The sequence below is a fragment of the Euphorbia lathyris genome, chromosome 3, assembly GCF_963576675.1.
Source record: "Euphorbia lathyris chromosome 3, ddEupLath1.1, whole genome shotgun sequence".
Lineage (NCBI taxonomy): Eukaryota > Viridiplantae > Streptophyta > Magnoliopsida > Malpighiales > Euphorbiaceae > Euphorbia > Euphorbia lathyris.
In genome coordinates, this window is record NC_088912.1 from 79,360,336 (window position 1) to 79,372,787 (window position 12,452).

Genomic DNA, 12,452 nt, shown 5'->3' on the forward strand with positions numbered 1-12,452 from the left:
TCGCTTTTAAAATAGCGGCTTGTCCACTGTACAAAATCCATAAGTTGTGTTGTAAATTGAAAATATGTTGATTTAATCTACCCTTTTAAGGCTGAAGGTTTGATTTAATGAGAATATATAAGTAAACATTAAGAATATTATTGAAAGCATCATCACAAGTCTATTTCCATTTGTTTTAGGCACAGATAATGTTTTAAATGAACTCTATCAAAATTAGAATTGTCAGCACAAGCATTTATTGGAGAAGGAAAAGAGTTTATAATTTTTATTTTCTTTTTTCAAATACTTTACTTTATATTACATGGTGGGCAAAGAAAAGATACAACCTAAGGAGCCTCTGAAACCGGTTTCTACTCTAGGAATGAACAAATTCCCTCAAACGCTAAGGAAAAATAAGAAAAAGAAAACAAGTTCTCCATTGCCATCCTGTCTAAATAATTTCAACCTCGGGAAAAGCAATCCCTTTGACCATTCTTCACCCACCAGAGCTCTCCTGTTCCCAATTTATATATACCTGAAAAAACACAAATGAAAGCCAGCAAGCAATTAACACTTACCAACTGCTGACTTTCTTTTCCTGTCACCTAGGCGAGATCAAACTTCATTTACCTCCCACTTCAAAATCTTCACGCTGTCGATGTTACGCTTAACCTGCATTTAGATAACCAGAAGAGGAGCAGTATAAAGAATAATTATTTTACAAGGGATATATACATGCAGTACCAATTAAAATTTCAAAAAACCATGCCTTATCACAGGTTTCTGTAATGTTTCCGCATTGACTCCTCCCATAGTTTCTAGTACCATCCCGGCTGTACCATTTGGCTTCACACAAAAACAAGAAACCATAACTGAAATGTTAGGAAACTGCACAAGGAAAAATTGTTCAAAGAAAATATATTACAACAAAATCTGAAAGTAAATAACTTCTCTCCACAGGACAGGATCCAAATTAAGGGCTCAAGTTCGGGAACATCCAACTTGTAACAATCAATTAAATCCCAATCAGCACACCTACTCTCATAATGGCTATCAGAAGAAAGAAAACTACAGCCAATTTCTCACAATTAAATGAGTGATTCTTTTGTACGTTGGAAGCAGTATATATACACTCAGCCAACCTCCTTTTCTCCCAACAAACTGCCTTTTAAGGACGAAAAAAAATTGACAAGAAACAGATGATGATATTGACATGAAAAGAAAATGTAAATATATAAAATAGTCAAGTAGAAATTGTGAAGTAGAAGTAGAGGAGAAACTCATTTCAGAAACCTCAAACTCCTGCAACCGATCTTGCAATGTTCCACTGCCATCTGCACTCTCATTCCCCGAAAGAGACTCGGAATCTGCATCACATGAATCACTTTGTGAAGTTCCAAGATTACTACTTCCTTCAACACTCCCGTTGTTGCCCTCGCAGCTGCCTGCCACTGAATCATTTCCAATATCCTCACATGAACCAACCTCACCAGATATGGAGCTAATTATGCTGGTATTAGATGTGCAGACCCCTTCTGCATCATCAGAAGAAAATATCTTTTTACCAACCCCACTCATTTCACTCCCTGCAGTCGATGCCAAGCACTCAGCAGACGCACCATCAAGCTTGTGTCTTAGAATTTCAGGAGAAATTGAACCCTGCCTCTGAGGACTAATAGAGCATCGTTTCTTCATCATATCAACCCCATCATTATCACTTTTCCCCTTTTTACCAACCCCACTCATTTCACTCCCTGAAGTGGATGCCAAGCACTCAGCAGATGCACCATCAAGCTTGTGAGTTAGAATTTCAGGAGAAATTGAACCCTGCCTCTGAGGACTAATGGAGCATTGTTTCTTCCTCATATCAACCCCATCATTATCACTTTTCCTCTTAAGCCCTCCCTCACCAAATCCACCCTTATATACACCATCATTGTCACCACATGGATTGTCTGATACTTGTTGTGTATTCCTAGGATGCCGATGGCGCCTATAACCATCCGGAAAAACATAAGATGGGATCTGCTTCCTTCGAACATGAGAAACATAAATTTCCATTCCTGGTTTCCAAAACATGTACATGTTTACGGAATGTCTAAATTCATCAACTGTCCGCCGGATATCAAATTGCTGCCCTTCCTGGATTACCTCCCCTTGTTTCCTCTGCAAACCCATAAAAAAAGCACAATGGGAACATGGTTTGGAGGTATCCACATACTCGTGAGGATAGGGATGACACTGCAACTTTCCATATGTGTCACGCTCAATCTGCAATTAACACAAGCAAAAGGAGAACAAAATGGAAGTATATAAGTCAGGCGTTAAAAAAAAAAATTGACAAAGCAATTAGAATATCAAGTCATCTTCAAATGGTGAACAATCAAATGACATAAATAATACCATAAGAGTCAATTGTCTTAATCGGGATTCCACCCAGCCTTTCCAAGCACGCAAGTCATCAACATCAGCTGCGACTATATCAACCTGCAGGTAGTTTTTGTAGCTTTCAAAGAACAGGTACGAATCAAACAGAGTGCTCCACTGGGCCTTATTCAGCTCGATCTCCTGAGTTAAACAAAAGCAAAAACTAATTAGCATCCAATTCGAAAATGCTAGGCTGAACTCTATCCTCCTTACCTCACAAATCTTGTTACCGTACTGGAACTGCTCTATCATGACACGTAAAGTACTTGTTGAGACGTTGTAACTAGAATTCATGCATGGATATGCAGGTGTTATGATCGGCATATGATGCGTTCTGTCACGAGGATTTTTACGTGGATCCCAAACAGAGAATCCAAGTTCGTCCTCTTCAATGGGACACAGCATGACAGGGTTTGGCCAGCGCCACTGAGTGTAGACCCTGAAAAATCTAGAAACAAGCATACTGGGAATGGCATTAGGGTAAAGTTGGCACACTCTAGCAACAAGGAGAGCCCAGTTTACACCACCGAGAAACCCAGTCACCTGAACATGGAAAAACAAGAAAAGTTCAATGACAGATTAGTGAAAAAATCTGGGGAATGTAGAAGGGATCAAAGAAATTATGAGAAGGGAATCAAGGTCAACTGTAACAAGAGGATATCACTCACATTGGAATAAACGCCACGCCGTTTAGCCCAAAACTTCAAACACCGAAGCGTCGTGCGAAAATGCTACAATTTCATGAAAAGATTTTGAATTGAATTATAAATTCTAAGAATTTCATCACAGACTGCCAACTAGAAACATACTTTAAATGGAAAAAAAAAGACTATCCACTAATGCACTTCACCTCGATGTTAGGAACGAGTTTAAGAATTTGATCCGCAACCCTGCAGCCATTAAGGCTCCGGACAGTAGGTTCATCAACATCATACAGAACACAGACATCTGAGATGTCCAAATCCTGTTCAGGAACAAAAAATCAACAGACAGACAGAAAGGCAGGTATATATATATATATATATATATATATAGAGAGAGAGAGAGAGAGAGAGAGGACACAAGACCCAATGCGAAATATACTAACAGAAAAGGCATGTTCCACAAGAAATTCCCAGGAGAGAATGGCTACTTACTTCAGGCACCACCAGTAGAGAGATACTTGCATATAGAAGATCAATTGATATCCCATCAAATTTGAATTTCATCACAGGGACATGAGCATCTGGAACAGGTTGAAGCTCTGTAACTTCCTCCATCTCTGCCAAAATGTTGTGCAACACAAAAAAGAAGTCCTCCTGCCAAAGAAAGCCTTATTTAGATCCACTAAAGGACAAGATACCAGATCCATCAACCAATTAAAGCATTTGGTCAGAATAGGTTACCTCCCTATTGACATAAGATGGCCCAACACATAATGTGTCAATGTCAGCCCCTGGACCATGCACCTGCCAAAACATTAATTTCAGTAAAGTTCATCAACAGCTTGAAAGAAAAAAGAAAAAAAAAAGGTAAAGACTGGCAATTAACTGATATATTATTGCCAATAACTTTCTCAATCCTTTGAAATGATGATGTTGACAAGAAAGAAAGCATATATTTCACAAAGAAGTTATATTACAACATAATGATGAAAGCACCGTAGAGAACAAGCAAAAGTCAACAATACATACCCCAAGCTTGTAAGAGCCAAAAGTAAAAATGACAGCATTGGCATCCTCTACCATTTGATCTGTGTACCCCCTTAAGCGAGTTAGCTGCTTCACCCAATCCTTAACAACCTGAAATAAAAGAGAGAGAAAGAGTGAATTTACAAAAGTCTTGGAACGCAAGAGAAAAAGAAAGTACACCCGAAAATAAATAAAAGCTGAGTGGCAGATACATTTAGAAGGTGCATTCTATTGTTACTTCACTTTTTCCATTTCCTTACTAGATAGAAGTTGCTTCCATCATGCAACTTTAGTAAAACTAAATGCCACAGAAAGTTTCACGCTTAGAAATTACTTAGGAAGTCCCATATGGAAGAAAAGAGGAAAATGAAGGGAATGTAAGTACATAAAGGTAGCAACCAAAATCCCCAAGACACAAACCCCCGGTCATCACATTCAAGACCCAACGACATGGAATCCCACTTTTTGCAAGTCAAACCCAAGAAAGGAAATGGATCAACCTCTCCCAAATGGCCATCAATCTGGCCCTTACAAGTCCAACACAACGAGGACAATTCTTTACAAATTAAAGCTTGACATTTAAGCAAGTGAAGTGAGTCGCCCATTCAGCCTGGACTTTACCCAAAAATAACTGACTCCTGTGTATCCTTTCTATACGTTTTATAGAGCCTCTCCCATGGATCTGGCCCTTACATATGCAACACATTGAACACAATACTTTATATACTAAAGCTAATATTGTTAGAGAGTGGGTCACTCGGGACTTCCCCAACAATCATTCACATTGCATGAGTCTTAATGTTTTACTTGCAACAACAGGAAATATGAAACTCCATAAAGTTAATGAAGCAGTATCATTTCTATATGTTTCACCGGTCCTCCAAGGTCATGTTATGAAAATTCTATAGTGATTTAAAAAAATAATAATAATCATAATAAAATAAAAGAAGTATGCATTACTCTGGCCTTAACAGCCCTTGGCTGATAAAAGTCAATCTAATGGTAAAAATGGACAAAGTGCAAATAAAATGACAAAAAAACAAAGCAATAGTAGACTGAACATAACCTTAATGCCCCTGCATACTATAGCACACCCTGAGACCAGATCATCTATTCTCAAATAACTATTAGACAAGCTGGAGAAAATTCAAAAACATACATCAACAAGGTTCTGCTAAATCATGAGAAGTTCATTATATATCAATGAACCCCTCAAGTATCTTAACAAGAGACAGCTCGTAAATCATATACATCATGCACTGTGTCAGTGTCACTCAATCTCAAAATGATAGAGCCATAACTGAAACATGTAAAACAGCTTATAACAAAGGTAGGGTCACTAATGTCCTTAAAAAGCATTATGTGCTTGATCAGTTGATCATGATCATTAGTAACATTAGAGGTTTTCTAGCACTAAACATAAAAAAAACATGTAAATCAGGTAAAATTTAGGTGCTTCCCAAAGGGAAAAGAAATTGAATTCCATGCTTATAGGGACCGATAAAGATGAAAAGGAAAGCATTCTTCAAACAAATCATAATCCTATATAGATGATAAAAGCATTGTGATTAAACTGTTTGATAATAATCACTGGTAGTCAGTAGGGATCATAGATGTGTTTCTAGTGTTAGTTATAAATGTTTTTCTAGTGTTAAATATGGCCAAACAAAGACCTTAGAGTGTTTCAATAATTCAATTTATGCTTAATAGAAATAATGAGGCAGAATTTGGATGCTAAGTAGCGATGAAGAATTGTAGATATCCAGAAGAAAACATTCTTCAGACAAATAGACATCCTACATGGGTAGAAATGGCCCTAGAGCAAGTTTTACACCATAATATTCATCCCAGAGAACACACACACACACATACTTTCTTATACAATGTTCAAAATTTTGCTATGATGAGAAGGTGCAAATTATCGAATTTCTTCAACGACTAACATAATTTACTCTACCGTGATCAATGGCTCACTAATTCAAACAAATCGTGTAAGCTAATTAGTCCTAATTTCAAACGAAAAAAAAGAAATGCATAAATAACCAAAAAATAAAAAATAAAAATAACATGATGCGATCAAAATCAAGAAAGATAGCCACAACTTACATGTCCAATCCGACCCAGAACCTCCTCTCTCTTCAAGGTTTCCTCGTTGCTCTCATAAAGCCCAGAATCACTCAAGAACTTCCAAATCCAACAGACAAAATCAAATCAGAAACAACAACAAAAAAAAAATCCAATTACAAACATCAAGCCGACGATATTTAATCGAAATACACACCTTCTCCAATTCGCGACTTCTCAGAATATCGGCATCATTAGGCCCCGCCATCGATATAGGCTTGGTAACGCCGTACTGTTTAGGCGGCGGCGAAGACGTATACAAGCCTTGCGAACCCATAATACCCGAAAGATGATCTGAAAACCTAAATCAAAAAGAACGAAACCCAACCCCCGAAATCCGAATCACTATGAAAGGTAATCAAAATTGAAAACCTAACACAAAAAGAGAAGGAAAAAGAAAATGGAGATGGATATAAGGGGGGAGGGAGGGACACCTAGAAAGGGTCCGATTGGTAAGAGAGATGGAATTCAGAAATTGTAGACAGAAAGAAAGAAAGAAAAGACTTGATTTTTCGTGGATATTTTAATCAGGAAGACCGCTGCTTCTTTTATACTATAATGAATTTATATTTCATTAGAAGACTATAATGTTTAGTTTATTAGTTCTATTCGGATATGGAAACCGTATTAAGGAAAACACGAAGTGTTATTTCCAAAATAAAAACACTAATTGAGATAAACGAGTCAATTAGGATTCTTTCAAAAAATATATCTATATTTGACTAGATTCTAGCCAACTAGAGAGTGATATTTTGGTCCTTCAACTAAGTTACAAAAGAGTAAATAATTTTTTGATATTTTTTTTTATTTTGAAAAATAATATTTTGATTAAAAAAAAAAAAAACCTTATTAGATGTATATTACGAAAAACAATAACTTAAACTTTACTAAGTTTCAAACTCTAATTACTAAATAGTTTATTTTTTTTATTATAAATTTTTTTTTTTTGACATAAATTAATTATTTTTTAAGTAATTTAAGATGTACTTATATTATATGTAACTAAAAATGAGAGAAAATCTGTGGTCTCATTTCGGTATCCTCTTCCATGTCCCTCTCATAATAAGTGGTCCATTTTAATTAAAATAATATATTTTATGGGCTAATGGGATCCACATGATTAAAATGGACCACTTTTTATGAGAGGAATGTGGAAGGAAACACTGAAATGAGGACAGCAGATTTTCTATACATATAATATATGTAGGTTATATCTTCAAGGAGTATAAAAATATTTTATGATTCAAAAAAAGAAAACATATATTTTAGCTTGGAACCATAGAAAAAAGAAAGTCATAGCTTTGACTAACGTGTGATTCTTACTAATTTTTTAAGCATTTTTAAATTATTAATAATATGAATATGGTACCAATTATATTTCTAAAACTGCTTTTTTCATTTATGTGAACCGTTTTCTAATTAAGAAATTAATGTTAAGGCATTTTATTTGCCATTAATAATATTAATTCGTAGTTAATTCATGAATTAATGTTATACCTTTTTCAGTTTTTATTGGAATTTATTTTTTTTTATTTTTTTTATTTTTATTTTGCATTTTGATAATAGATTTTCTTGTTTTCTTATAAATAGCAAAAACGTTTCTCGTTGAAAATCGCATTCCTACTCTTTACACTAGTTGATGCCTCTGTGTTTTCAATACTTCTTGTTGTGATGATAGCTTCATTATATAATAGAGTTTGTTCTATGTTGTTGTTATATATAATAGAGTTTGTTCTATGTTGTTGTTAAAAAATTCTATCAGTATTCTCCTTTTTCACCTCATGTTTGCTGTTTCAGGTTGAAAAGGAGAGTTCAGAGTGTTTGGTAGAAAACTGTTGTTGCAGTTTTAGGTCTGAAAAGCTGCTTTTCCCAACAGCAGGTATTTCCTACTTTTTGGATCTCATGTTCACGTTCATTTTTTTTCTCCCTTTGATACCCTTACAAAATAATAACACGGTTCTTCCTCCTTGGACTCCTTTGAAGGGTTTGCTTCTCATCTGTATCTCATGGCATCTCTTGGCTCTTCCACTCCTCTTGTATTTTCTTCTCATTGCATCTCTTGGTTCTTCTATTTATATCACTTGGAAATTTGGTTTTTCTCCTCTTGTATTTTGCAGTTGAAAGATTGATTCTTATGTCCAAGGTTTGTCTTTTTCTTTTCCCTCTTACTATAATCTGATTACATTTTGATTTCTTCTCAAAAGTTGAATTTTGATTTCTGTAATTATTCAAATCAATTGAATTTTACTGCCCTAATTTTCAATTTCTTCAGTCTTGTGATTCTTGTTTATACACACGATTCTTGTTTGCAAATTATGGTTATTATTTAATAACTATACAATCAAATTATGGTCGGTAAAATCTTAGATTCGTCAAATATGAAAAAAAATAATTGGAAATGGTTGTCTCCTTTCTAAAATTAGAGTCAATTTGTTTGTTTTTTCTTATTTAAAAATTAGAATGAGGCTGCCTCCTTTCTTAAATCTAGCAATTGATGGTTTATAAATTAGCAATGGTTGATTTATAAACCAGCAATTGTTGGTATTTATATAAACCAGTAGCAATTGCTGGTATACAAAACCAGCAATTGCTACTGGTTTATATATCAGCAGCAATTGCTGCTGCTGGTATATAAACCAGCAAATTTGCTGGTTTATATATATACCATATATAAACCAGCAAATTTGTTGGTTTATATATGGTATATAAACCAGCAATTTGCTGGTTTATATACAGCAGCAGCAGCAATTGCTGCTGGTACATAGACCAACAAATTATTGGTTTATATACCTGGAGTATGTCGATATATAAACCAGTAATTACTGATTTGCATAAATCAGTATTGCTGGTTTATGTACTTTAATAATACATAACAAATCAGTAGTATTTTTTTTATATTTGGAGTTTTTATTGCAATTTGTTTTAATTAAATGTTATTGTTCTTTTTTCTAACATCCTATGTTAAAGTTTGTGTATTATATGAATAAATAATTTTTTATCTTTGTTAGAGCGATTGTGCAATCAATTTACTTTGGCATTTTTCGTACTCATGGCAGTACCATCATCTTCGGATATAGGTATTTTTCTTAAATTGAATTGTTTTCTTTTAACACATACTTGGTTACTTTAAATGAATTTATATCTCTTTTCAATTAATCTATAGATTATTGCATACATATCTATTTTATTATTAATAGGTGGTAACACAAGTAAAAAAAAAAGTGTTCCAAGAAAAAAATGGAATGATGTAGAATTTAATGCGTTTCTTGAGATTTGTGTTCGGGGGCACCAATCTTGGTAAAAGAAGTGGAGGGGGATGGGGTATGAAAGGATGGTCATGGGTAGAAAATGAAATGAAAATTGCGGGTCACATATTTACTAAAGATTAGATGAGACATAAATGGGATTCGATGAAACTCCATTGGAAACTGTGGAAAGATCTAAAGGGAAAAGAGACTGGATTAGGATGGGATCCTATTAAAGGCACAATAGATGCTTCTGATGAGTGGTGGAATGCTAAGATACAAGTAAGTTGAGTCTAGTAATATTTATTTCAATTATAAAAAAAATTATAATTAGTTAATTTATGAAATATTTTATTTCCACTTGTAATGTCTAGGAAAATGCAAGTTATGCTCCATTGCGTGAGAAAGGAATTGGACAAGATGTTTATGAAAAATATGAAATCTTATTTATGGATACTGTTGCTACTGGTGAATATGCATATGCGCCGTCTTCTAGAGTTTTGCCTAATGATATCGAGGAGGATCCAATTTATAATAATGTGATTAATTTGGTGCAAAACAATGACTTAGAAGAAACTTTTGAAGATCAGTTAGAAAGGATGATGAATCCCGATTCTGTATTAGGAGGTTCGCCCGTTCAGCTTGGTGATGATACTAACTTTGAGAATACTGATAGAATTGATACTGAGCTGAACATGGGTAATCAAAAAAGAAAAGCGATATTTGTAGACAGTGCAACAAAGAAAAAGAAAGGTGATAAAGGAAAAAAGAAGTCTAGTACTACAGAAGTTACTGATGTTATTTATGCATTAAAGGATATTATTGAAGCAACTGCCGAAAAGAAAATTGTTGCATGGGGTAAAATGTTTGGAGAACGACCTCGTGATTATTCTCTAGAAGAGATCATGGATGATGTGTTGAGTTTGCCACAAATAGAAATTGGTTCTGACATTCATTTTTTTTGTGGGGATTTGTTTCTTGATAAATCGCTCAGGGAATTATACAAAACACTGAAGAATGATAAGCTGAAGATTAAATGGCTTGAATATCAATACAATTCAAAAAAGCAGAAAAAATGAGTGGTTCTAGAGCCGTTTTGTTATTATTATTTTTATAATTATTTACATTAATGTTTTTTTACAAGTTATCTTATAGAGATTTGTTATTATTATTTTTATAATGTTTACATTATAATTAATTTGGATTAATCTAAACTTTGCTTAGTTAATTGATGACTTTTTATATTTATATAATAAAGTTGTTTAGGAAATTGTTTTTCTTTTTTCTTTATATAGACATGGATATTATTCGTGAAATTATTTTTGATGATGACAATGAAGACGATTATATGTTGAAAGCAGTGATATATAGTGTCGAGATCCTAGCTCAACATTATTTGAAATATATTAAAAAAGAACCATGCATGGATTCATTCCAAACAGGGATTGTATGGTTGCGGGAAATAATGGAAGGCAATGAAACAAGATGTATGAATATGTTTAGAATGGATAAGAAGACATTGATAAATCTTTGTCACGATCTTGGAATGCATTATGGATTAGTCCAATCAAATAGAATATCTATTTTGGAGAAAGTTTGTATATTTTATATGTACTCGCTCAAGGAGCTTCAAATCGAGCTGTTCAAGAACGTTTTCAACACCCGGGTGAGACTGTTAGTAGGTTTTTCATGAAGTGCTAAAGGTAATGATACTATTCTCAATGGACTTGATAAAACCTAAAGACCAAACATTTTCTACAACCCCGCCTGAAATAGCTAACGATAAAAGATACATGCCATATTTTAAGGTAATTATTATTGCGTTTATATTCTTAATTTTCTATATCGCCATATTTTATAAACTAAATATACATAATGAAATTTTAGGATTGTATTGGAGCAATTGATGGAACTCATGTACCATCTTGTGTAAAAGAAAAAGAGATTATTCGATTTATTGGTAGAAAAAGAGTGCCTACACAAAATATTATGGTTGTCTGTAGCTTTGACATGTTATTCACATTTGTACTGGCTGGTTGGGAAGGTACTGCTCACGATTCACGGCTTTTTCAATATGCTACCAATAAAATAGAAGTAAATTTTCCTAAACCACCTAAGTAATCATATTTCATTTTCAATTTTATAATTTAGAATATGTATCCTATATTTGTTTTATTTATTTAGTTAATAACATATGCAGGAAAATATTATGTGGTTGATGCTGGATATCCACAAATTGAAGGATATCTTGCACCATATAAGGGAACAATATATCATTTGCCTGATTTTCAACATGGTGGTCGACCAAAGGGATATAAAGAGACATTCAACCGTTGGCACTCATCTCTTAGATGTTGTATTGAACGAACTTTTGGTGTTTGGAAAGCTAGGTGGAAAATATTACGAGTGATGCCTTCTTATGCATTTACTACACAAAGGGATATCGTGATTGCTTCAATGGCACTACATAATTATATTCGAAGAAACATATTAGCAGATCCAGGTTTTAACCGTTTAGATGCAGATCCTGATTTTGTGTCGTACGACTCATTGAGTAGTTCAAATGATGTTGATACAAATGAAAATCACGAGGAAACTGGAGCAACTCAAATGAATGCTTTGAGAGATGAGATTACTTCCATCCTATTTAGAGATAAAAATTGATCTTTAAAATGAAGAAATATTACAGACAATTTTATAGCAATTTAATTTTTAGTATATAGTTTTTTTTATGGAAAAATGAAGTTATATATAAATAATTATTTTTGTAATTGTAATTTAGTTATTTAGGTTATTTTTATTATTTTTAGAATTAATTTATATATTTATTTAAATCATGTCCATATTAGTCATTTTACATACTAACATCAACAGGCAATCATAGTTTTACCAAACACTAATAATCAAACAGCAAACAGCAAACAGCAAACCGTAACAGCAAACAGCAAACAGCAGATAAAACAAACATGCCCTACATGATTTAACCCAAGGTTCAAATCTCATTAAG

At 33.7% G+C, this 12,452-nt stretch overlaps 1 protein-coding gene across 3 annotated transcripts; it reads right to left on the reverse strand.

Annotated features, from left to right (window-relative positions):
- Positions 1 to 252: 252 nt before the first annotated feature.
- LOC136222460 (nuclear poly(A) polymerase 4-like) lies at positions 253 to 6,767 on the reverse strand. 3 transcript variants are annotated; one of them, XM_066010239.1, is made up of 13 exons: positions 6,358 to 6,764; positions 6,183 to 6,260; positions 4,080 to 4,187; positions 3,792 to 3,854; positions 3,543 to 3,704; positions 3,257 to 3,370; positions 3,075 to 3,137; positions 2,620 to 2,949; positions 2,383 to 2,547; positions 1,273 to 2,250; positions 749 to 825; positions 610 to 651; positions 253 to 514 (listed from the first exon to the last, which is right to left on the reverse strand). In XM_066010239.1, exons 1-12 carry the CDS (start codon positions 6,475 to 6,477, stop codon positions 627 to 629), a joined length of 2,283 nt encoding a protein of 760 aa, XP_065866311.1. In that variant the 5' UTR covers positions 6,478 to 6,764; the 3' UTR covers positions 253 to 514; positions 610 to 626. The 3 variants fall into 3 exon arrangements, with proteins under 3 accessions (XP_065866311.1, XP_065866310.1, XP_065866309.1); XM_066010238.1 differs by having other exon boundaries at positions 253 to 651; XM_066010237.1 differs by lacking the exons at positions 253 to 514; positions 610 to 651 and having other exon boundaries at positions 682 to 2,250; positions 6,358 to 6,767.
- Positions 6,768 to 12,452: the final 5,685 nt, after the last annotated feature.